The sequence below is a fragment of the Melospiza georgiana genome, chromosome 14 (assembly GCF_028018845.1).
Source record: "Melospiza georgiana isolate bMelGeo1 chromosome 14, bMelGeo1.pri, whole genome shotgun sequence".
In the NCBI taxonomy this organism is placed as follows: Eukaryota; Metazoa; Chordata; class Aves; order Passeriformes; family Passerellidae; genus Melospiza; species Melospiza georgiana.
The window spans coordinates 5,781,221-5,808,008 of record NC_080443.1 but is presented as its reverse complement, the minus strand read 5'-3'; the positions used below and the strand labels follow the sequence as shown (position 1 = coordinate 5,808,008).

General features: G+C 42.5%; 1 protein-coding gene across 1 annotated transcript in view; it reads right to left on the bottom strand.

Annotated features, from left to right (window-relative positions):
* Window positions 1-2,665: 2,665 nt before the first annotated feature.
* LOC131089453 (neural-cadherin-like) overlaps window positions 2,666-26,788 on the bottom strand; it is a 58,488-nt gene continuing 34,365 nt past the window's right edge. Inside the window, exons 17-33 of the mRNA XM_058034209.1 lie at window positions 25,731-26,014; window positions 23,609-25,223; window positions 22,445-22,538; window positions 21,096-21,280; window positions 20,653-20,882; window positions 17,505-17,776; window positions 16,537-16,751; window positions 15,397-15,524; window positions 14,754-14,881; window positions 13,338-13,461; window positions 12,599-12,779; window positions 11,558-11,724; window positions 10,550-10,814; window positions 8,748-8,928; window positions 7,571-7,815; window positions 5,924-6,078; window positions 2,666-3,031 (exon numbers count right to left, since the gene is read on the bottom strand). Coding sequence (XP_057890192.1) covers window positions 2,666-3,031; window positions 5,924-6,078; window positions 7,571-7,815; window positions 8,748-8,928; window positions 10,550-10,814; window positions 11,558-11,724; window positions 12,599-12,779; window positions 13,338-13,461; window positions 14,754-14,881; window positions 15,397-15,524; window positions 16,537-16,751; window positions 17,505-17,776; window positions 20,653-20,882; window positions 21,096-21,280; window positions 22,445-22,538; window positions 23,609-25,223; window positions 25,731-26,014 — 4,835 coding nt within the window. The remainder of the gene's footprint in view (window positions 3,032-5,923; window positions 6,079-7,570; window positions 7,816-8,747; window positions 8,929-10,549; window positions 10,815-11,557; window positions 11,725-12,598; window positions 12,780-13,337; window positions 13,462-14,753; window positions 14,882-15,396; window positions 15,525-16,536; window positions 16,752-17,504; window positions 17,777-20,652; window positions 20,883-21,095; window positions 21,281-22,444; window positions 22,539-23,608; window positions 25,224-25,730; window positions 26,015-26,788) is intronic.

Below are 26,788 nucleotides of genomic sequence, written 5' to 3'. Positions count from 1 at the left end.
AATATTTGTGTGTGCCTGTGCAAATGCAGAACAAACGAGGCTATGATTTCAGCAATTGCACAGTAATTAAAAGAGCAGCATGCAAATTAAAACAGATAAATTAAGTGAACTAATTAGTTATCTCTGGAAAGAGGAAGAGTAGGCTTTAATAGGGCATGACAGCTGCAAATGAGTGTGTCCTATTACTGAGATTGTATCGACAGGAGCTCCTGGAGGAGTTTGGAAATGTTTCCTGCCCTTTGTTTCAGTCTCTCATGTTCTGTGCAAGGTGGGGCTCACAGTGCAGAGGCAGCTCCGAGGCTCTGGGGGCGTTTCCATGTTTGGTTACAGAGCAGGGCAGCAACATCTGGAACAGCACTGAGACACCTGAACATCTCTGTGCTCTGTGTGCCCTGTGTTTGTCACCTTTAGGGTTCCTGGGCACTTGTGCTTGTTGTCACTCTCACCCAGGGATCAGTTCCTCAGGGGAGGAGGAAGAGCTTTGGTGAGGTCTCCTTCCCCTGGGGACACCCAAAGTGGTTTTTGGGTGGGTAACTGCATCCTGAGCCCACCAGCAGAAGCTTTTCAGGCAGCACAGCACCCATGACTCACATCTGATCACAACTGAGAGAGAAATAATTCAGCAGAGTCCACCCTTCAGTGATCCTTCAACACAAACAAGGCTCAGACACCCAGGACAGAAGGCTGGTTTATTATTTATATGGTGCCTGAGATAGGCAGGACACTCCACAGGCAAAGACAGTGTTGGCCCCAAGCAGCTTACAGGCTAAATTAAATTAAAACCAGCCACAGCACCACCATGTCCATAGGTATGGGAAGAACACAAGGTATGAAGACAAACTTATTGCTGCTTTAGGAAAGAACAGATTTTTGTGCATATTATATATATTTAGTTCATTTTGCATACCCTGTTTGTGACTGCTGAGATGATGGAATACAGGCAGACTGGCCTGGTGAACACTGCAAGATGTTTCAGCCAAGGTTTCCTCCCAGGTAAATAAATGTGTCAGTAAAACCACAAAATCACAGAGACTGTACTGTCTGTGAACCAAAACCATTGGGTGTGAGTAAAAACTGGATTTAGGTTTTCCAGAGGACAATGCCCAGCACCTGCAGTGTGTAACAGTGCTTGATGGTGCACTCAGGCTCTTCCAGAGAGTGGTACAAGTGCACATGAGAACAAGGTACTGTGTGAACATTTCTCATTTGGGAAACATGCAAACTGAGCTGGCCTGCACACAGCATTCACCTACTTAGGGGTTTTAATAGATGTATAAAAATAAAAGGCAGACCTCCCAAAACAAGCTACTGAGCAAAGCAGTTTCAGTGTCTGTTACATTGTTTCATGCTTTGTTTTAATGAAACATTATTAGAAACTAGGATATATTCCTATTATTAGCTCATAATATATAATGTACATATTACATATAGTTTACATATTATAATAGATATAATACACATATGATACATAGAAGAAACAGCACAGCTTAAGATTTAGGGTTTGCTGCATTGTACTCCATTTATCTGTACAAGTCGTCTCAATTAAAAAAATAATAATCAAAATTAATTTAGTGGCACCTTTTCCAAATATTGTCAAGTTTAAGAAAAATCAGGCATAGCAGCTGGACATTAAATGGTTTCCAAAAGGGACTGATTAATTTAGAGCATAAAATTCCACCCCCTGCTACTGCTGTTAGTTTTCCCCTATGTTTCTCTGTCCCCAGATATGTCCTGCAATGATTCTATCAAAGGAAATTTAAGGAAACATGAGGGACACAGTTGTAGATGTAAATGGCACAGTTCAGGCTGGTTTAGGCTCAGTTTAGCAGCTCACTAGGAATGAGAGATTGTGATGTACTGAGGTGTTTGCTACTAAATTCCTGACCAGCCCGTTTGAGGCATGTAGCCAGCACACCTGGCCTTTTCCTTAGGAAAATTATGTAGTTGTAAGCAGCTGGGTTCATGTGTTATGCCTAAATCCAGTTTCTGCCTTTGTATGGCAGCATAAAGGGATTTCAGCACAGTATAAGTGAAGTTCCAGTTATCCTTCTGCTTCTTTCCCTTGCCTGTACCCCTGGACTGACACCTGCACTGTGATCAGTGAGCAGGGCTGTCACTGGGCACTGTGGGAAACAAGAGGGATATAATACACCATGGACTTCATTATATGAGAAAAAGACAAGGTGTTTGTTTCTTCAAATAACTTTCAAACCACCAGAAGCAGCATATCCAGCATGCTTCCTTCAGCTCCAGCTCACCTCAGGCCGTGTGCACTGGATCCCTCAAGAGTCCGGCATTACTTCAGTGATAAAAAAGACCTGTACTTCTTAACCATAACTGCATACCCTAGATTCTCTCTTTATTCTTCCCAGTAGGTTTATACACCAAAATGCAGATGTCCAGCATGTGCCAAGGTGAGCTCCTACCCACCTTGGCTGCCCAATGTGCCTCCTTACTGGGAATCTGAATCCGTTGTAACAAGGAAAAAAGGCCGTGTGGGGGTAATACAGAGCAGGAGTATAAAAAACCAATGTGCCTCCTTAGTGGGAATCTGAATCCCTGTTGTACCAAGGAAAAAAGGCCGTGTGGGGGTAATACAGAGCAGGAATATAAAAAACCGTGCCTCACCTGTGCCTCCAGACCTGCAAAGAGCAGCCTTGGGGAGCTACAGGTCTCCCGCCTCTCTGTGCGAGTACAGCTCCCTCAGTTTCTCGAACTTGGGTCCCCACTCGTGGATGTCCTCTCCGGCGCCGCCGCCCAGCCCCGCGGAGCTGAGGGAGCTGAGGGAGCTGAGGCTGCCGGCGCTGGAGCCGGCGCCCTCGGTGCAGAAGACGCGCAGGGAATCCTGCGGCGGGCCCGGGGCGCGGCTCTCGGCCTCCCTCAGCAGCGCGGGCAGCGCCCGGCCCAGCGCCGCGCCCCCCGCGGGCCCGCGCCGCGCCCTCACGGCGGCCGGCGGCTCCTTCCTCCTGTGCGCGGAGTACGCCGGGCTGCCTTGCATGGACACCTGCAGCTCTGCCATGTTGTAGGCGTCCTGCGGGGAGAGACGGGGCACAGCGAGTTAATACTCTCTGTAGGTCCCACAGGTTCGTGTTCCGGTGGGAATAGAGAAGGAGTGATGGCGAGTCAGTCTGTCCGCTGTGAGCACCTGAAGGGCTGGGGGTTCTGCCAGCTCTGCCTCCTGCAGTGCACCTGAGGCAGCCTAGGAACACCTGTGCACTCTGCACTGCTGCGGGCACGCTCAGAATCGAGTCTGATTTCATCCTAAAGCTAAATAAACGTGACAGAAACACCCCAGCTTTTGTTCTGAAATTCACATCCAAAGTGTCTAATCGTGACTGGACACTGATCCCACAAGCGTGGCAGAAGACATAAGAAACAGCATGTTATTCACAAACAGCATGTTGAAGAAATCTTTCTGCAGTAGTAGTTCAAAAATGTAGTGTGATTTCCGATAAAATTTTACCAGTCTCTGGAATAATGCCTAATTATGTCACATGGCAGTGGCACAAGTGTGAAAGCCAAAAACTACTTACTCCCAAAAAAGTCACTAATTCCCTCCCAGCTCAGTGCAGTAAATGCTGTCTGGGAATTGTGCCACAGCCTCTGGCACAAAGCTGCCAATGCCAGCAGTTAATGGCATTCAGTGATCAGAATCTTTGTGCCACCTCCAATGAACAAGTCTTGTCCCCAGCATCCTTTGCCTCCCTACAACCAAGGGTTGCATCCCTGGACTGATTTACAGGCCAAAGCAGAATGCAGACAGGTGGAGGGAGATATAATTCATTAGAGCAAACAAATAATTATTTCTGTGGCTAATACTGTTCATGGTAACAGGAGCCATCAGTGACAGAGGTGTGGAATCAGCACTTCCCCAAAGATTTCTTTAGCTGTCCAGCATGTGGCTTTGTGCATAATCATGAGATTAACCGAGGTAATCTCAGTGAGCTTTGCCGAATTTCCCCTGGAGGCTGAGAACAACTTAAATTCCCCTCATCTGCAATCAAGAAGCTGCCTAAGTGGCAGGATGGGGTTTGGGACAGGAGCTGCTTATTCCCATTCCTGCAGAGACTTAGGAGAGCTGGTGATGAACACCAAGACCTGCAGCCCACATCCCTGCCTTAGGCATGTCCTGACTTAGTGCAAGCCCCAGTCCAGCCCCACTCTGAGCAGGGGTACCAGGAGAACCCGTGACATGGAGCAGCTTTGCATCGGGCACAAGTAGGAGTTGTTCCAATACAGACTTGAGGATCCTCCCCTCACTGAACTGGGTGATAATAAAAGCATCCTTCACTGCTACTAATTGTTCATTAAAATGACACATTTCTTCTGATAATAAATCCTTCTTGGCTTACAAACCCAACTCAAGCCCTGTCTCTGGGTCCAGAGCTGGCTTTTAACAACATCTGGTGGTCAGCTGAGTTCAGTCTGTAATCAACAATGCACTGACCTCCTGCAATTTTTATGAGCTCCTAATTTCTCTGGGGGAAAACTTTATTTATTTCAGATGCAGAAACTCCTTCATATGACAATCCCTTGTCCTCATAGCCCTACCATCCACAAACATTACAAAAATGAAACTCTCTTATCCAAGCAGGATCCTTTTGTTGAAGTAACATTAGAACACAACTAAGGTGGTGTAATTCTAGGTATTTTGGGGCTAGTTTGTTTGGGTTTTTTAAATCTAGACAAGCAACTAGATTTTACCTTAAAAATTTCAGCTGCAGTCCCAGCAACTGTTAAGTCTGAATAATTTAGGAAGAGTACACAGAACCCAGAGAGGCTTCACTCCAAGCACTGTTTCTTCAGGCAGAGTAATAACCTCAGATGGAGATCATCAAGTCACTAATTTGGTTCCAATGCTTAAAATAAGAAGTGCATTTTAAGAACTCTCCAGAAGTAATTAAACATGTCATACACTAACTGTAGATTTCCTCAAAGAGACCTTCTGGGTGTAAAATTGCAAAATATTGCAGAGGAAGTTAATCTGATTAAGGAAAACAGGCTTTAGAGCTGTCTATGTTATCACATGGGAAATGTCTGTGTTTATTACGTTCCCACTAATTCACCAGGAAAATAAGGATACTCTGCAAGTGAGAATATTTTTAAATCACTGACTTTTTTTGGCTTTCACACTGGTACCATGACTACTATTACCTCTGCAGATTCACACCACCCCCTGAATCCATGAAATGATCAGTTGGCAATGACATTTCCTACCTTTTATAAATATAGAACTCATCTATAGGTCAATAAATAATCTATTAAGAGTACTTGTTTATAATATTCACTGTTTTCCTTCCAAGCTCTGCCTTCACTGACACATGAAAACCTTAGAACAGCCAGCAGGAATGTTAATAATACCTGCTTTGGGCATAATCTGCTCTGCTCTAAGTATAAACAGCTTGTGTTCAGTGGTGTATTTATCTCAAAACACAAAAATGCAGAGAGGTTCTTCCACAACCACCACATGCTCCAGGGCCTCAAGGAGCCAATGCAGCACCTCCCCTTCCCAACAAGGGAGGTGTGAACACCTGCTGTTGGGAGCAGGGTCTGGAAAAGCCTGGCCATGAGCAACACTGACAACAGGCTCTTCCAAGCCCTTGGAGCTCCAGCAGAAACGAGCCCTGAGAACTTCAGTGTCTCCTGAGCCCCAAAACCAAACCCAGCAGCTGTTCCCTGCTGCTAAACTCACCCTACAGGCTCCCATCAATGTGCACTCAGGATCACTGGCTCTAAGACAAATTAAAAATGGATAGGCACTTATCTCTGCTTAGGAAACATGCACCCTCATCCAAATAATTCATTTGCCCCTTGCAGGGCTGAATCAGCAGAACGAAGACTGAGGACAGAGCACAAAAAGCATTTTCCTTAGCACAGTGAGCCACTGGTCCCCTCTTAATTGTAACATAACAGTGATCCTTACTTCATCTTGCTCCCCACCCCCTTCTTCGTTGTAGTTGAGGATGTTTTCCCTGATGTCCTCCAGATCCTCGGGATGAGCAGATCCGTGGTAAACGCCTCCGTGCAGAGCCTTGCGCGTCCTCCAGTGAGCCCAGAGGAAGGCAGCACTGAGCAGAGCTGTGGGGACACAGGAGCAGAGCACAGGTGATGCAGGCAGCAGAACCCCCGTGCACAGCAGGGGCTTCCCACCAAATGCCTGGGCTTTGCACTGTCCAGTGTGGTGAATATCAAACACTGAAGGAGAAAAGCCTTTAAAGAGCATTTTGCAGCACCCTTTAAAGCCCAACTCGAAGTTGGTTAAAGACCAAGTGGTGTCTCTGACCTGTCTCTGTCCTGTGTGGAGTTGAACTCTGTCACAGAAAATGCATTACAGAGGGAGACAAACTAAAAATAACATGTTGACAGAAACAGACACAATTATACACAAATGAAACACAAGAAGACACAAGACAGAAGAGGAGATTGCTTTTAGATGTTTTACTAGAAAACAAGAATCAGGCACATTTTGCCACATTAATTTAAACATTTTCCTTAAATGCTGAAGTGCATTTACACAACTGACAAGATTCAACATCAGATACTGAACATTCTGTAAATAGAAATTGTGTATCACTGTGCTACCAACTCTGTAAAAATCAATAAAAGCTCAGAGTAAGACCTCAAAGCATTGAGTACCATAAATTAGCAGTGCAGTGAACTAAAGAAACTAGAATCTCTTATAGAATATCTACATGGCAGCAGTTCTGTGGAGCAGCATCTAAAAGACCTTGGGACTGAAACTGGGGTACACAGAGATCATGCCCTGCTCTCCTGTAAAATAGAGATTTATTATCAGCCTCAGCTATCTGGGATTCCAAGAGCTGCAATACCACTTAGCTTCCCACAAATTTGCTGCTCATGTTTGCATGGCAAACATAGTATCTAGCAGAGTTGGGGAAAACTATGGTATTTCTGTACTCTTACTACAACTTTTGAACAAAACTGCCTCAATGCTAACAGTCAGGAGAAAAATCCTCTGTCTTTACTCAGGGAAACTTCCATAACATTTGAATAAACAAGAAAGACTCCAAGATGTGATCCTTTCTCACGAGTAACATCCTTCTGGTTTTCCTCTTTAGATCCCATACCTAAGCCTGAAAATGGCTGAGGAAGACAAAATCAGCTGTTTAGGAGCTGGGACACAACTGGCAAGATGCAAAGTCTGCTCCTTCCTGACCAGTGTATTTCTATCAGACAAGAAGTTTCTCCTAGACTGAACAATCTTTCTCATACTCAGCAGTATTTTAAACAATGCTTATCTGGTCGCAATTTCCACTCTTGCTGTTCAATTGCATTTGCTTCTAATTATGCATCTGAACAGTTCCTCAGCAATGATATGAAAATGTGAAGAAAACAAAACTGCAGAGACCTTCCATAGCTCACAAGTGTTGATTCCCCTAGCGATGGATGCACAGAGGGATGAGAAATCAGTGATGGGATGAGGGCAAGGGAACGAAGGCAGAGTTGGGTCTCCCTGAGGAGTTTCAGCAGGAGATGAGGTGATGGCCGCTCAGGACAGGTGGACACGTGCCTCACCACAGGTAGTACAGGACGTAGTTGCCGTAGCTACCTAGGAGTGCCAGGAAGCAGACGCAGATGGCGAAGAGGGAGGTGAAGCTGAGGCCGGTGTCCTTGTGGAAGATGGCCAGCGTGACCTCGCAGTGGCGCCCGCCGTAGCCGTCGGGGCAGTGGCACTGGAAGGTGCTGGGGGACAGGGACACGCAGGTGCCGTCGTTGCAGGGCCGCTCGGCGCACGCCGTGTACACGCACTGCCGGCCCGAGGCGTTCTCCAGGATCATGTGTCCTGCAGGGCAGCTGCACACACCGGGGCACAACGGCAGAATGGTTATTGTGAGGGGGAACAGCCGTGACAGGCAGCACTGAGGGTTTAAAACACATTTTTGCACAGTTTCCAAAGCACTACTGGGAGTAAGTTGTGTGAAATCGTGACAGGTCATAGCCTGTCCTGAGGCAGCCGTAAGCATGAGCTCCACAACTTCAGACCCTTATATCTGGGCTTTCAGAACTCCGGTATTTCCACTCCTTTCTGCAAGATTATTCTTGTGACAGCCAGCTGGGTTGGCCTCTGCAGTTCTGGCTAGGCAGGACAAGCTGTGCTATGTTCTTTGAGTCTCCAGAGTTAGAGAACTCCATTTGTGTGGACAGTGGCAGTCAGGAGAGTGTGCAAACATTAAGGTGTGTGTAAGTAAAGTGTTCATTTGCACACCACAGGAATTAGTGTTGTCCTGACCCCAGGCACAAGCACAGGAATCTGAGCTCAATAGTGTGGTGTTCCCAAAGCAGCTGGAGGAGCCTGGGAGGGAACAGAGGCAGCAGCCTGGGGCAGGGCGAGAAATCAGACCCTGACAAGAGAAAGCATTGGCACTGCACAGCACAAGCTTCACAGCACAGCCAGGGAGCTGTGCCACTCCAGCTCACACACCCTGCTGTCCTGGTTCCAGGGTTTACAGGCATTCTGGATTTGCTGCTGCTCTTTAAATGTTTTCCATTAGATAGGCAGCTGAACTTGCTCCACAATCCCTGGAGCCAGGCTGATTACATCAGCTGTGCTGGTGTCTCTAAGGACACAGTATCCTGCTCGCTGTGCGGGTGTCCAGCCTTGTGTGCCACTGTGGTTTCAGGGATTTGATGAGATTGCCAGTGCCAGCCTTCAAGCTGTACACTTCAACATCCACCCTTTCCCACCTCATTCTGAAGGGTTTTGTACTTCTATTTCCACCAATTACCTGCATTCATGCATCATCCACAAATCAATACAAATAAATTCTTGGTTGCAAGGGTTATTCCTACAGGCCTCTGAAGAACAGCCTTCTTTGATGCCTTGGGCACTCAGTACTGACACCAGCTCCTTCCCATGAGTGTCCAGAGGGATTCTGTAGTTGTTAAATCTGACATCCTTCATACATCCTACAGCAAGGCACAAAGAGACAGTTTTAAAAACCATTCAGCAGGCTGTAAGAACCATTTGAAGCAGCTGTAAGGTTTGGCAGTTTATGCTTAACAAAGGACACCGGCTATCCAAGTTTAAATCCAGGACTGAATTCACTTAAACTCTCATAGCACTGTCCTTCATTTTTGGACTGAATTTGCTGAAGTTTTAGATCAAGATTCCCAGTGTTTTCCATGAGAATCAAGTGCTGCTGCAGGTCTGTGCTGGTTTTGGCTGTGACAGGCTTAATTCTCCTTGCAGGGGCTGGTGTGGGGCTGTGTTTGGGACTGTGCTGAACACAGGGTTGACAAATAATGGTGAGAGAGTGAGAGAGTCTTCAATCAGGGATAGAAAATTTGTACTGAAGATGTGTGACATTCACTTTGTATGCACGAGATGCCTCAGCATGAAAACATACACTTTGATTAATTAAGTACATTTTATGACTTTGAAGTCCTTAAAGTTTCAGCTACTTAACAGCAACATTAATAATCCTAATTAAAATTATCTTCCTGCAACCATTTGACTTCTTTATTTACTTCAAAACAAACACTATTACTCCTATAAATAAAAAATTCAAAATATACTCCCTAATTCATATAATAAACTTTATTTATTGGAATACTTCTAGTAAAGCAATAGAAAACAATCTTTTTCTAAATAATTTGTGATACTTTTAAGTTGTCAATTATTACTCTATTTAATTTCTCTCCAGGCACTTTTGTATTACTCATTGAAGTACTTTTGTGTGGTGAAAAGATGACCAGCTTGCTTTGAATGGATTTACTAGGACCTGGTTAAAGAGGTGAAGGGCATGGGAGAGAGGTGACCTATAGACACCAGGCAGGTTTAACCAGCAGTGATGTGTGTTCCTTGGCAATAAAAGCTGATTTGCTTTACTTGCACTGTGGGTTTAAGCAAAGGCCAAACTTCCAGCTGAGCTCAGAGCAAGAGCTGCCATGGATATCCTAAACTTCCAGTTCTTTATATTTCTCCTTTGTGGAATTACTCAGTTTCCAGGCCAGAAACTGATTTGCTTTTAACACACACTGTGACCTTATCCACTCAGTTGCTAAAAATTCAGATTTTTAGCTCTAATTGAATAAAGTATTTCTAATTTTAGTTAATGCTTTGACTGAGTGTAAAATCCAGTAATACTGAGGTAATAAACCAGGGTTTGGTGGGTGCTATGCAATGCACATATAAGATGTAAAAATTCCTTTTAGCACAGGAACCAATGTGTTTGGGAGGGAAGGAGAGTTGGCAAATGGACCAGACAGAAACATGCACTGAACCAGCTCTGCCTATCCAAGGCAGGGAGCCATGTACAGTCTGTCTGGGAGAAGCTTCTGCATCTCAGGTACCAACTCTGCAGCCAAGGCAGGAGGTGACCATCATTGTTCCAGGTCCAGTAGCCAGGTGTACTTGCAGGCAATTCCCTGCTGTACCTTCTGGTCAGAAGAGCTTATGCATCCCTGTTGCAAAGTGTCATGCAGGAAATCTGTGTAATTTGGGCTCTCCATAAACAAGAAAGTTTCCTGCACTATTTTTTTATTTTTACAAGTCCATATTATGAACAGTGAGATTGAGAATTCCTACCTTGAAAACTCCTGTTTTGACTGAATGGGTAGGTGTTTCCAAGGACCAAGCTGCTGGGGTCAATGACAATCTCTTTGTATATTCCTGCTGCTTTAGTAATCTCTCTCTTGCCACCTCCTTCATAAAGGCGAAGAGTAAATTCATTTTCATTTCTCTCCAGTGTGATGTGATGCCATTCACCATTATCAATGTGGTAGGAGGGAAGGCTTACAGAATAGTTTCCATCACCCAGATTGTATGAGACCACTAAGAGTCCCTGAACAACCTTGTGGATAATTCACAAATAGCAAGAAAGAAAAGAAAAGTCATTGCCTGGCATTTTGTATTGACCTGTAACTTCAATCTTAAAGTATTTGCTTAAATTTAGGGTATGTTTACACTGCACATTTAGGTGTAATACAGAAATACCAATACCACTACACATTTAGGTGTAATACAGAAATACCAATACTATTGAATTAGACAACCTAAATGTGGTAGCAATATACTCACAGTAGTATCTAAGTCACCTTAGGAGTAATTTTACCCTGATCTCTCTTGCACAAATTTGTGGGGTACTTCTAATAGTTGAGAGTCTGGTGTATCACAGTTACAGTGACAGCTCAAACCAACACGGCTGAAGAGGTGACCTGTTCAGTGGTGTGTATAAAATGAGAAGGTTGTCACTCTGAGAGCCTGACATCATTAACACTGCCACAGGCACCTTACTTGGCAGAGTCTGAACTAGAAGTGGTCACATGGTTCACAAGGACAGCAGGTACACACCCCATTCATCCTGTTCTGTACAGAACTGTATTGATGTGGGCATTGAAACCCAATGGGACACCACAGCTGAGTGGTCAGTATCTCGAGTAAAGGATCAGATGTGTCTATCCATAAAACTCATCCCAGACTCTGGTGCTCAGCATAAGGCCTTTGTCCTGTTTCCACCTGCTGAGCGAGTGTATCTCTGAGCTGTGTGTGGCTCTGGTGCCACTGTCACTGTCACTGTGCGGGTGGTGGCCTCACCTGCAGGGTGATGTGCTCGTCCCTGGCGCGGGACAGCACGGAGGCGATGACGCCGTCGCGCTGCCGCGTGCGCACCAGGGCCTGCAGCAGCGTCCTGCGCGCAGACACGCTGACAGGCAGCTGGTAGCGGATGTGGCTGCCCGCCTCAAACCTGTACTCCTGGGCCACTGCAAGGGAGAGAAACCTTTAAACCAGCTCCTGGGGAGAGGGAAACGTTGCTGTTGCCCTTTCATGTCATAATGAGAGTTGAAAGAAACAATTGCGATGCACAATTGCAATGCGCAGTGTGGATGTGTGACATTTGTCCTCTGAGACATGCTCCTGTATTTATTTCCACAGCTTATCCAGTCACTCTCACACTTCATTTTCCTCTGTAAAGAGGTGTTCTCCCACCCAACTAGATCCTGCTAATGCTCCTCCTTACAATGCTCACATGGGGTGACAGCAGGGAAGCAGCACCTCTGACCAAGAGAAGAGCCTACAGACCAAGTACCACAATCAAATTTCACAACCTGCTATTTTATAATTGTCTTTCTGCTGCAAACTTTGGCTCTATGAGAGCTAAAAATCCTTCTATTCCAAAAGCATAGATCCTTGGGCCAGCAGAGTCTCTTCCTGACAGCAAAGGAGCAGTGATTTCTAATTCCAGTTGCATGGTTCTTATTCTTCACAGAAAGTGGTACTGGCACACTCATATTTTTTTAGATTATTAGATATTTCTAAAAGTGTAAACAGATGCAAATCAAACAACTGTAGAAAAATAAAATACTTTTTCACAATTTTTTTGTCATGCAGCCATGTCATTATACAGTCATTGCACAAACACCCTCAGGTTTAAAGAAATGATCCTGTACTGAGAAAGCAATTTCTCAAAAGGAATTAGAAAAGAATTTGTCAACAATCACAGGCAACTACACTGCAACATGGCTTTACAGCATGTAATGTAAAGCCACCTCAACAATCATTACCTGCAAATATTTGAAGTTTCCTGTACTGTAAGATTTAGCAGCCTACACTAATGAAGCAGAAAAGCAGGTTCACCTTTATCACAGCGATAGCCGTGGTAGCCTGGCAAACAGTGACACGCAAAGGAGCCCCAGTCCCCAAGGCACCTCCCATGGGCACCACAGGAGGAAGATCCCATGGTCTCACAGCTCCCATCCGTCAGGGAGCAGCCAGGGAAGCTGTTCAGGGACTCTGCAGGAGACTGAAGGTCATATACCTTCAAGAGACAATTCATGACACAAAATTATTATTTGAGAAACAGATTTCATTTTTAAACAGAAATAGCTGCACCACTTCACTGTGTGCTCCTCGTCTGCATTGCTTAAGTTGCTAAGTTTGCTTTTTGACATTCAGACTTCAGCTGATTTTATCAGGAACATATTTTGCCTTTGAATAAACTCAACTGACTACAAAAACAAAAAATCCCTAATACTTCCTAACAAAGCAGACAGCTGGCATAAATATACCATTATACAATTGCCATTCAGAAGTTCCCTGAATGCACAAAGAAGCTTGGAAAACAGCTGCATGAAACAGGGGATAAACAAACACACAGTTCCTGCCTCACTAATACATCTCCTTCTATTGAGAAATAACTTTCCAAGGTACTTATTCTAATTATCACAGAAAAACCCAGAATTTTCTTGTATTTTACACTGATGCATGTGGGCATGGAATACATTGATGGAAGCAGAAGTTTCATGTGAAATATGAATCTCCCAAAAGTTGAATAAAATTTTCTTCTCCGCTAAAGCAAACATTACTCTGCTCTTACCTGAGTATCCAAGATGAAATTGCGCAAGCAACCAGAAAAATGTTTGTGTAGCAGTTGTGGGTAGGAGTATGGGATGGACTCCTTCACACCACCCAGCTGGAGAACATGGTTCACATTCAAATACCTTTAAAAATCATATCAATAATGAAAATAGATGTGCATCTACCTTCAAACATAGGCAGATAAATAAATAAATACATGGCTTTTCCAAATAACAAAGGCTCTATAACATAACAGTAGAATGCAACTACTTTATCTTCTCTCTCTGAAAAAAAGCCCTTTAAAATAAAGGGTATTTTTTTAAACATGACAGTGAAACCTGCTGGAAGTTTAACTGTGGGACACTATTACATTTTGGGTATGTTTGCATTCAAGTCAGAAACAGCTGTGATATTCTAGACACCATATTCAACTTCAAGTGCTCTGTGTGTACACAGATATCCTATGCTGTAGGAATCCTACAACAAAGGCTGTTCTGTGTATGACAAAACTCAGAAGTCTAAAAGTTGGGTCCATGTGGTCTAAAAGGCATGGTGAACATGTCCAAGCTCTGCACTGTCTCCCAATCATCTCTCCAAGCCAAACAACTCCATGCATTTTAGTCCACATACTTTCTTTTTCCCAGAGTTATCAAGTCATTTCTTATGTTTTCATTTATCCTTATATTTCTCCCTTTCTTTGTGCTCCTTTCATGGCCAGGAGAGCTCCATGCAGCTGTGGACAATGCTTAATCCCAATGCTCATCAGAATGCTTGCTTGGACTATCTATTCCACAGCTGAAGTGACTTTGTTAGTACAAAGGTTTCCCTAAAATATAACCTGAATATTCCTGACTGTAACTTTAGGCCCTGCACAGAAGAGATTGTCTAAATCCTCTTTGTACCATTCTTTTATACACACAGAGACTTATCATATCTCTCCTTAGTTCTCCCTTCTTTCTGTTAACTGACCTCAATTCCTTCATTCTTGATTCTTACTCTCAGGGTGAGCTGATCAGTCATTGCTCTTCTCTGGACTGTACCCCCCCTGCTACTTGTCCACCCTGCACTGTGGGACACCAACTGCACCCAGGACTCTGATGTCAACTGGCCAAAATTTGTGAGGTTTTGAAGAGCAGGCTGACAGTGACTTGATAAACAGACAGAAATCCTGTGAGTGGAGGGTGGTGCACAGGACCCACAAAAGTTCCACTAACAGCCACAGAGTTTTGGGGCTGTCACTTAGTACTGCAACACTACTCAGTGGAAACTTAAAATTTGTTTCGTTCTTTGAGGTCCAGGCTTGGTCTAGAAGGCCTGAGAAAAGAGGAAATGCTTTTTGTGCTCCTAGCCATCAATAATTCAGCTTCAGTCTAACAGGTCAAATGTTCACAGGCCTTAGAACAAAGTGCCTGCCAGGGAAGCTGCAGGAATGTACCTTGCTGTCCGTGGAACAGAGCCCAGGACTTCACAGTCCGTGCGATCCTCGGTGGAGAGCCAGCGGCCAACGCCTTCGATCTCAGAGAGCACGGCGGCGCTGCAGCGATCCAGAGTGAACCTGACAGCCTGCACAACACACACTGAGCTGGCCCTGCTGCACCCAGCCTCAGCTTCCTGCACACTCTCATCCAAAAAGGGCTGGGGGGTTCCCTGTTCTGTTCATCTTGCAATAACCAGTAGAGCCAAAATGGAACCATTTAGAAAAGTAGGAACTTCTCAACTTTATTTGTGCTTCTGAGTATTTTAACCACTTACACAAGACCTGTAACTGCATTTGCAAGTAAATAAATATCTGCTTTTTGTTCCTAAGTAATGGATTCAAGTGGCCACATTCCACATGTGCTGCAGCAGAGCTTAGAAAAGGTAAAGATCCAGAATATGGATTACAACATCAGTGGATGAGGAACAATGAGGTTGTCCCAAAATTTATATTACTCATCAAACCTACAAGCAGTTAGGACAATATCTATTGTCTGTTCTTTATTGAAAGGCTGATATTTCTGCCCTCCTGTATCTGCACAGGGAAATATTTTTAGAAATGTTAATATCCTGATGTGAAAATAAACAATCCAATAACTGACCTGACCATTAGTTCTGACTTCCAGTCGATGCCACTTCTTGTCTGCTACATTCAGATGACTTGGAAACTGCAGCACCACAGAACCTGAGCCATGGCTCATCTTCAGCACAGGAACACCACTAGAGAGTTCTAATACAACATGAACAAGAAATTAAGTTCAGCTACAAAATGTCACTTCTGGTATCTCAGCAGTTAGTGACTGTACTGATTTACTGGTTATTGCTAGTCACATACAGGGGGGTCACTACAGAAATAACTAGAATTACACCCTAGGTCTTCTATTAAGCAGAAGTACTCATTCAGTATATTGTTTACTTATACACTTCAGATTATTCCACTTCTCTGTCAAAACACTGAAACTAATTCCTGAGAAGCAATCTGCAATTTTATGATGCTCTAAAGCAATTAATATATGCAGGTTTCTTCTTTCCCATCTTCCACTCAAATTTACAAGTAACTGCAAAGCAAGGCAAAAAAAAAAAAGGGGGGGGGGCTAAATTATTAACTATTCAACCACATTACCTTTCAATTAATCAGGAGAATATAAAATGCCAGCCATACTGTTCATCTTGGGTGTTAATTCACAAAAAATAAGCAGCAGTAACCTTTTAAATATGTGTCAACATAAAGCACTGAGTTCTACTTGTAGATGAATCTTCCCACAATGGCAGGTGGGGCTGGATTCACCCATCGCATCATTGCCAGTTTAAAAAAATCTGCAAAATTGCCCCAAGACCAAAGGGAGTTTAAGTGGATTTCTTTTCTCACCAAACTAGATAAGAATGACATGCAGCTAAGACTGCACTACTCATGTAATACCTATCTTCAAAGCACCTAAATTCCTTTACAGCACTACAGTTTTTCTAGGCAGGTTCTTTTTTTATATATATATATCAATCTGTTTTGCTTTTTCCTTCATATCTACAACTCTGTGATGAGCCCAAAGCCAGAGGTGCAGGCTACAAAAATAGACATCAAAGGAGAAAGACTTGTTAGGAAATGCTTCAAAATATTTTTACACCACAAAATAAATTACCTCATTAAGTGGAAAGACAGAATCCATAGTCTAATTGTTACACTGGTCACAAACAATCCATTCCCAAAAGACATTTAATTTTCCCACATCCTTTTGCAGAAGTACCTATTGCAATGAAGTTTTCTGTGCTCCCAGGTTCTGGATTTGATAAAGGGCCACTATATAGTAAAAGTCCATCTGGAACCACAGTAATAAACTCTAGAGAGAGTGAGCTTTCAAAACAAGGTCTGATGGGACGAAACCATGCATAACCATTTCCATGGAAACTGTGCTTCGTCTGCTGGCAGTCTGGTCCATGAAAGGAAGCAGGACAAAGACATCTGAAAGACCATAAAGAAAAGAAATAGTCAAAATTCCCCCGTGTTCAGCTTTTTTTGGGTTTTACATGCAGCAAATGCAGAACTTAAATCACATTTAAAAAATCAGCAAAACAAAGATTTTAGCGGAATATTAGGCTTGTTTGGCAATTATTAAAATGCTCTAAGAGTACAAAGTATTTTTGTTCCTTATACTAACCCCTCAAACAAAAAGTATTTTTGAGGCCAAGTTTTTGAGAACAACAAACTTTTTTTTCCTAAATAACACAGAACATCAAACATCAATTTATTACAGAGTAACCTTGGGGAGGTTAATTCCTAGCTGGAATTCATTTCACTAAGGGAATACTGCTGCATGCCAGGTGATGCTATAATAAAGCAAATTTCCAATCTAATGCTTTTTAGGCTCCTTATTACCCATTGTTTGAACTATATTTCACTCCTACATCCCTGCTGTTGCCATTGATACTCACTTCTATTATTACTCTGCTGGAAAAGAGAAAAAAAACAGGGCACACATGCCTTCATCCTGAATTAGGTGCTCTTAACAAATGACAAGTGTTAATTCTGTGGGACCACAGCCCCATGGGGGCCATCATGAAGCCCCTGTTGCTGTTAGGTTTACACCCCAATGCACGTGTGGGGTTTTTCTCTTTCTTCTCCAGTCAGACATATCTTTATGGTTATTTGAGGCAGGTACCACTCAACACCTTGAAACCAGAGGGCAGAAATGATGTGCAGAGCAGGCTGGCTCACCTGTAGCCGTTCAGAGTGTCGACACAAAGGCCCCCGTTGAGGCAGGGGCTGCGGGGGTACGAGGAGCAGGGCTGGTGCAGGCGCTCGCGGGCGGAGCAGGAGCACAGCCCGTGGCTGGAGGTGCTCAGGGACACAAAGGACACACTCCCTGTGTCCAGCACTGTGGGAATGTCACTCACACTCAGGTGGTTTGTACAGCCCTCACTGCAGTTGGCACTCCTGCACTCGTCAATGTCGATCTGGGAAATGTTCAGTTGCAGAGCTGACTGCATCTGAGAGAAAAGACAGCACCACTGTTATCCTAATGAAGGCTTTTGCCTCAATTCTGAAAAATCGGAGCCACCAGAGACTTAATGCAGTGTTAAGTTTCTTGAGCACTACTAACTAACATCCCTGATTATACAGGGAAGAAAAATAATTTGAAAAATTCAGGAAACATTTCATTAAAAAATTACAGCAGTGGCATTTCCTAAAAACTTGATCACTGATATGACTAAGCGTGAACATGTACTGGTCTAACAACATTATTTCCAAGACCATTATTAGACATTATTAGACCATCTGTACTGGTCTAATAACATTATTTCCAAAGCTCTGAGAGCAGTGAAACTCCACCTTCTGAGCTGCAGCATCTGCATCACACCTCTCTGCACTTCAACAGCAGCAACAGGAGTCTTTCAGCTCAAGCCAGGATAAATCCTTCCTCAGCAGTAACACTCAGATATCATTCCTTACATTCTCTCACACAAAAGGATACAGACACAGCAAACAGCTGAGCTGCTTTCAATAATCATGTCCACAGACAGTGACCTGACAAGACAACTGTGTAGCAACTTGGATTTAGTGTAATGATTTGTGTCCCATAAATTTACATTTCATGTCAAGCTGTCTGCAACAAAACACAGTTCAGCATACTGGATACTGTATTCTATGCTACATTCATCTTTGTTGGTTCACTGTTTTTATTGTTCATTTGGCTTGCACCTGAAAGCCCAAGTACCAAATAAAAAGAGCCTCTGTGTAACCACAGCTCTGGTAATGTAGGAATGGTGACTCTGAGAGCACAACTTCCATTCCAAATGGAGCAAGGAAGCACTGGCAGGGAGGGAGGGAAGGGAGCTCACAGTGTGAGGCCAGAACAGAGCTGTCATCAGTCCTGGCTTTTTGTCCTTCAGCCTGCACCCCTAAATTATCACAGTTCGTTCCTTCCACTTATTTGGGAATTTTGCACAGGTGTCTGTTATAAAGCTTCAGAATTTCATCTGTATTTGATTATTCAAATACACTGAAATGTGTACCCAAAACCTGAGTTTGGGTTAGTGAGGTAAACGACCTCACTACTCTGACAGTGGTACACAAATGAACAAGGTATAAAAATGTAAAACTAACAACACTGGAGCTTGAATGTGGAGGTTTTTTTTTCCCAAATGGTAAAACATATGACAAATATCTTAAAAATAAGCTTTGAAAAGATCAAAACAAATACATAAATACTCAAGTGCTTCTATTTTTTTCTCATTTGTGTAGACATCTCAGTTCACCACTGCAAGAACTTTGATCTTTATAATGCTTTGTCTCTATATTCTCAAACATCATAACATGTGTTGATGCCCTGCCCCAAAGGCACAGAGTGTACTTTGTAATGACATGATGCATCCTGTCAATGCAGGTCTGTGTCTGCTGCCCACGTTTATCACCATCACTGGAGAGTCTGTAATGCACATTTAGACATCTATGTAATACTGTTATTAAAACACTGTATAAAAACAACCTTGGCTCCTTTAAAGTATTAGGATGGTTTATTTTTTTGCTAAATAAAAATTGCTGTTGTAAAACTATACCCCCAGGAGGTAATGCAAACATATTATTTATGTAGAAATTCAATGAATAATTCCAGTGCTAATTACTTATTTTCTATATTTATAGTTATACACACAGAAAAACTACTGGATGAATTCTCCAGCTATGATTGGTTTTCTGTAAACTATTGGTGATTACTCACTAGAACTATTCATTAAATATTGAAAGGTGGTATATAATTAACAAAAACATATTTTTTCATTAAAATACGTGAAGCAATCCCCTTGTTACCACTTTGATGAATTCAGGTGTCGTGTATTATGGCAGATAATATTTGAAATCTATAGGATTTTCTGTCTTATTGTAGCAGTAATTCAATAAATATGCAAAAGAAGCAGTCATTACCCTTCATGAATACTCTCTGTCTCTGGCATTTCCTATTTGGTCACTCTGAAGACTCTCATAATCCAGAGAGCCATTCAAGATACACCAAGGAGGAGGCAGGTAGTAAGTTAAGACAGCCCTTTTTGGTTTCAAGACTCAGGCAGACCCCACCATACTCACACAAATGGAAAGTGCTGATTTCTGTTTGGAAAAATCATCCATATGATGTACCATGTATAAAACCCAAATATGGCCAGGGCAAGTGAAAAGCTGAGCAGAGTCACTTTGCCTTTGTGCAGGGCAACAGAAAAATCCAGCCATGGCCAAGACAGACAGTGTCTGTAACTGAGTCAGAGAGCAGGACAGTTAGGGAACACCAAGAAGGGGAGGAAAACATCTTCCATTCAAAAATATTTTCCTTGAAAACAGTAAAAGAAGTTGGGGGACAGTGTCACTTTGTACTTGAAGCTGTCCTTTGGTGAGATAAGTGCAACCCACTGGACTGGTTGTCTCCATCTCACCTGTTGCAAGTGTTCCCTCAGGCACACATTCCTTCCAGCAGTACTTTTTCTCTGAAGTGTCACCTTTTTGTATTGCAGAATTTCTGCTAGGGTGACATCAAGCCTCCATTCTAAGTGTCCAAACACAAGCTGATGTGGGGATTTGGGGATGACACAATGGAACACTGACTGGAGAAAACACACTATCTGCCCCATGGCAGCACTGCAGACCCATTATTCTGCAGCTCTGCAGTGACTATTCATTGAACCAGAAGTTAGTACAACCACACCATACCGGTATGTATGGCACTAAAAAGGGAGAAATCCTGAATTAAACACTTGTTTTTGTCCTGAGTGAAGCAATAAAACCCTTATCTGTAGATGCAGTGTAGTTTTCCACTGAGGTTTGGGATGTACACCCTGCAATCTCAGTGTTTGGCCGAGTTGCACAGGTGAGAACCAACCTCAGTTCTGAACGCTGCCATCTCCGCATGCAGCTTCTCAGGTGTGTAATAGGCTGAGCCAGCACGGACTGCAAACCTCACATCTGTCTGTTGTCCATCCCTGCCCATCACACTGAACACAATCACATCACTCAGCTTGGCAGGCAACAGCTTTGCAAGGAACTCCTTGAACTCTCCATGTCTCGTTTTGCCATGTTCATCTCTCCTGATGAACTCCTCTGCTGTGACACCTGGTCAGGGGATTCAAAAATAGACAAACCTGAACACCTGGGAGCTCATGGGTTAATTTCTCAATTTATTTCTTACTTAACAATATGGAAACATACCAGAAAGTAGCCTACAGTGATAAGCAAACCAAGTATTGATGTAATAATGCCTACACCACATAAACATTCAGTTAGAGAAGCAGCTGATCTAAAGCCTCACCAGAAAATAAAACCAACCTGAGAAACGCACAGTGGCTGAGTTTTGTATGGCTTCATTTTCCAGGTCTCTGACATGGATTTGTACTGTAGATATAACATCAGGGCAAATTCCATCAGAAACTCTAACTTTTAAGTTGTATATTCCCTGAGGAGTGTTATCCACCATCAGCAAAGACCCAGTCCTCTGATTTAATCTGAAAGATCTAGACAGAAACTTTCAATTAGGAAATCTTAACAAATCAAAGTTGAGGACTCACTTTATTCATTAACACCATTCAGAAGGCCTTAAATGTTACTGTGAAGGTTGTAGGGCCAAAACTTATGGGAATTAGCCAACAACCTCAGAAAGGCAGCTCAGCCACCTTAACTGAGAAATGACAATCTGCAGATCTTATAAAGAGATGTTCCTGCCACTCAGCTTTCCCAGATTTGAACAAAAGCAGTGTGCAGTTGAACCAGGTGGTTCAGCACAGTCATCATGGGCAAGCCTCTGAGGTCAGTAATGGGGTAAAAACAAACCCACTCTGATCATTCCATGTTCTCACATCTCTATCTGGAACAGGGTAAGTCTGTATAAAATCTCTCACAGCATCTTCATTGGACACCTCAAAGGACAAGTAATCAGCAGTTATGGAAATATTCCATGACCATTATTATGGAACAGTGACCTCTTAGCATGGAAACAGGCCAGGGGCTGCTGATGGACAGAAAGTCTTTAATTCTGGGCTGCATAAAGCTTTAAACTTTTAGTCGCAGCAGACTAAAATTCACTTCACATCCATTTTTTCCCTTTCAGACAGCATACAGTTACACCATAAACCATCTCACTTTATGATATGAACAAATAATATCTAAGTAGGAATTAAGGGTCCAATTCAACATTTCAATTAACAGAAAAAAACCTCCACTAATCTGAGTCATGGTTTTCACATGCAATTGTAAATTTAGCCATCAAAGGAGAGCACCAAATTCCCTTCCACTTTTGATGAAATTACTCCATTCTTTGCTTTTAAATTCAGGAGTTGTATTCCAACAACCCTAACATCTGAAAGCAAGCATTAGGACTCTGTCTATTTTTAAATTGGAGCTTACAGAACATGCATTTTAAAGTAAATTAACTATGACATCTGACTAAAAATCAACATCATGGTGTGATCTTGCATTGTCTTGGAAAAAATATTTAATGCAAAAATTTCTCAATACCTAGTAACTCAAGTGAAAAAGAAAAAGAATATTCAAAAGGTACATCCCTTACTACACTCAATAACCCTGGCTTTATGCACATCCTGAACACAGAGAAATACATGGTGAGAAAATAATTACAGAAGCATAAATATTACTCATTTTGACAGAAATACAATCCTCACTTGAGCAGTTTTCCTTCAGAGAGAAATGTTTTATTGTCCCAGTCATCCTGATCTGGTGCAAACACTTCCCCAAGCACTGTTGTTGACCATTTTCCTGTTGAGATAAATTATAATAAATCTGCATTTAATTTTTGCTTTTCAGTGCACTTTATATTCTGTGACATTCATTACTGCATTTATTATTTTCAGACTCCTGCTCGATTTAGTGATGGTTATGATCCAAGATTCTTAAAACAATGCATAGCCTGTCATATGATTTCTGCCAGTTCTGGCAATGTGAGCACACTGGAGATGCCACATGAAAGAAGAAAAGCTGGAAACAGCACAAAACAGCACTAGAATCATACATAAATACAACTCTCTAAAACCTCTCAGACAAAAGAAAAATTAAAAATCACCACATAAGGAGTTAATTCCAAATGTTTCATGCTACTCTCTTATTTTGAAGAGCACACAAGTGGAACCCAGGAAAAGAGGGAGAGCATCTTATGGGGGTACAGCTGGGAGAGAAGGACATAATTGGGAAAAGGAAAAGGGCAGGAAGACACCAAGCTGGGCCAGGTCTTGGTGATTTTTCCAGGCCCTTGGAGGCTGGCACAGAAGTGGAATTTACAACTATCTTTTCTAAAACAGCAAGAGGAACAAATCCAGGGAAAGAGACTTTTGAAATCCATAATCCATGTTCAGCAACATGGGAGATTTTTAAGGTTCAAATCTGGAGCCAAGCCAACTTGGATGCTTCATTCTCTCATTTCTACAGTATGATCTGGTCACATCTTTTTTGTAATTTAGGCATACTAAACTCAGAAAATGTAACTGCAAAATACCTTCTGGAGGTGAACACTCACTAATGGAAAATAGATCTTATGGGTTTATAAAAACACTGCTTTTACTGCAAGCTCAATATATACCTGTTTGCAGCTAACAGTTCTTTGGTAGATAATCTTCTGCACACTAAGGTCTAAGTTTAACAAGTGGACTAAGTGAAATACAGTTCATTTACTCCACCTTACTTAGTAGTTTACAGAACAGCAGCTGCAGTTTTGAAGTATGCAAACCATTAAAGAAACAAATTAACAAACTGTAAGAAAGAAATTTAGTGTAAAACTCCACTATTTCATGAATCTGATCTAATATCCAGAATCACATCCAGCTAGCCCTTACCTTTGTAGCTGTACACATAGACCTCCTTGTGGCCAGACTCATGGCAGTTGTCATTCTCATCACCAATTGTTATAGTCAGGGTGGTTGTGGAGCTCATGGCTGGAATCCCACTATCTGTTATAATTATTGGCAGGTGAAACACCTTCTGCTTTTCTCTGTCAAAGGACCTCAAAGCTGTTATAGTTGCTGTGTTATTTCTGTTGTCAGTAAGAGAAAAGTCCAATGAATTCTGATATTCTGGTGGCAATGAAAAGGTAAATGGTGGCCCATTTTCCTCAGCATCCGGATCAAACGCATGAAGCAGCTTTGAGGTGTGGTTCATATGCACTGCCTCAGGCTTCAGTGTATTTTCCCAAACTACAGGCATGTATGGTGCTTCAAACCTTGGTCCATTGTCATTAATGTCAAGCAAGTTAATTAAAACTGTGACACTTCCAGTGCGGGCAGGCGTCCCCTGATCTGCAGCTTGGACAATCAAAGCATATTTCTGAATGGCCTCACGATCAAGTGCACTTGCCACAACCACGTGACCAAACTGGTCAACCACAAACTGTCTCAAGGGGTCTGAGTCTGACTTTATAGAATAGATAATCTTCCCATTCAAATCAGAGTCCTTGTCTGTAGCCCTCACTGTGGTTACTGTAGTACCTACAGGCACATCTTCAAACACAGGGTTTGTCTGAATAAACTGAGAAGGGAAAGCTGGGCTGTGGTCATTTGAGTCTTCAACTTCAATCAGGCACACTGCAACACTGGAAAAATCCAGATCTTCCACAGTAACAGTAAGATTAAACTGTCTTTCACGGGCATTCTCAAAATCCAACTTTTTTTTCAGTCGAACAGTGCCACATTGCCATTCTTTGTCATTCTCAATGTAGAACTTCTCATCTGGGTCTCCCCCAATGATACTGAACATTAAATCTGCATTTTCCCCAATGTCTGCATCTGTAGCACACACCTGCAGGACTTCTGAGTCAATGGCACTGTTCTCAGGAATTGCTGCCTGCCACAGTTTCTTTGTGAATTTGGGGACATTATCATTGACATCTGCAACCCAGACAGTGGCAGTGCCAGTTCCTGTTAGCCCTCCCCCATCTCTTGCTTCAACAGTAAGGAAGTAACTTTCAGTCCTCTCCCTGTCTAGCAGCCCCCCTGCCACGTGGATGGTCCCAGTACTGGGATTGATGTTAAACATGTCAGTACCAAACTCGTTCTTCACATTCTCTGTTATCCTGTAGGTCAGGACAGCGTTCACACCAACGTTTGGGTCATCACGATCCACTGCAGCCATCTCCATGACCAAGGTGTCTGCAGGAGAGTTTTCAAAGACATTCCCATTGCAGTCATCAGGCATGCACGAGAACGTGGGTGCATTGTCATTTATATCCCACACGTTGATGATCACATCAGCAAAGCCTGTGAGTCCTCCTCCACCTTCATCAGTGGCCAGCACAATGAACCTCCACAGGGCTCTCTCTTCCCGGTCCAGCCTCTTGTGGGAGTAAATGCTGCCTGTTTTCTCATCTATTGTGAAAATGTCACCTGCACCATACCCATGCAAGGAATATCTCAAATCTCCTCCATCAACACCACTATCAGGATCACTGGCCATAACCTACAATAGTTTTGAAAAAGAAACAAACATAGAAAGTGTGAAATATGCAGTGACTGCATCACATCCTATATGCTGCTCCAGTCTAAAGGAGTTCAAGCAAAAGCATATGACTTGGTAATAATATGTGCATGCCAGCAAATAGCAAATCCAGGGACAATTCAGGGCAGGGAAATATGCATTTTTAACAATGTTAACAAGTTTAGTACTAAAATAATATTATATTCTTCATACTCATATATGTAATTTAAATATTATATTCTGATAGCTACTTTAAGTTGTCCATTATTTGCTTTTCAGGATTAACAAATGATCTATCCTGTTTATCCCACTTATAATCCCCAATTTTTTTTCTCCCACAAAAGTCCATTTCTTCTCTTCAGTGACAAAAACTTAGTCAAAATAAACTTCATTAATATCTATGTGCTGAGTTATTTTTAACATAATTGTACCATAGTAATCTGTGCTTTCTCATTGAAATATTATAATCTGTGGAACTGCATACACTACCTGAAGAACGAAGACAGGCAGCGAATCCAGTTCCTCAATTATACTTCCATAGTATTCATTGATAGAAAAAACTGGAGCCTCATCATTCTTATTCATGATGTTGATGATGATAACTGCATAATCCTCCCATTTCCCATCAGAGGCCAACAAGTGGATCTCATACATTTTTGTTTCTTCATAGTCCAGTGGCTGGGCAATGACAATGGCTCCTGTTTCTGGATCTACATCCAGCACCCCTCCTGTGTTTCCAGCTGTGATCTGATACCGCAGTTTAGCATTTGTTCCTGTCAATTACCAACAGTGTCAGAAAACACACATTTCTTGAAATAGGCTGATGGTGAGATGAAGTACAAATCACACAATAACTGATTAGTGGTATTATTTTTATTTTATCATTTTTGTGGTCTTTTAAAACATGCAGATGTCAGATTACTAAGCAGCATTTTCAGTTCTGGTGTGTCTAACTGGAGTTTGTCTCTACAAAATGTGTCTATGCAATGAAGTAATAATTCTGTTTTAACTTTATTTAGAGGGCAGAAATTAAGTGCCATATATCCATCACATCAGGCCCCCTGTCCAACACTACAGAGCAAATTCACAGGCAGCCTAAGTCCCAAACTAAAAGTTCCTTGAGTAGTAAATCCTTCTGCAGCACATCTTCACTACATTTGCCTCAGCCTCCTACAGAGTGGGAGGAATCCAGTGCAGTCAGGATTTCCTTGCATTTTACAGACACACATGGGACTTGTGCAACAACAAAAAAAAGCAATGTTTCACCATATAGGGAAGCTGAATTAGCAGTGCTCCAGGGTCAAAAGATGGAAGCATTTACTGATCTGTCTCTCTTTTATAAGCACTGGTTATGTACTTTTACATGATTAGTGGCTGAATTTCTGGCTGATTTGTGGATAAAACAGTGTAGCTAAAATTCATCATATGCATTTAGGAAGTCTAGATTAAAATAAAACAAACAAGCAAAGCAAATACAAACTATACTGTCCATCATAGAGGAAGCAAATGAATCTCACTGAAATGAAGTCTGACTTATTGTAGCTAAC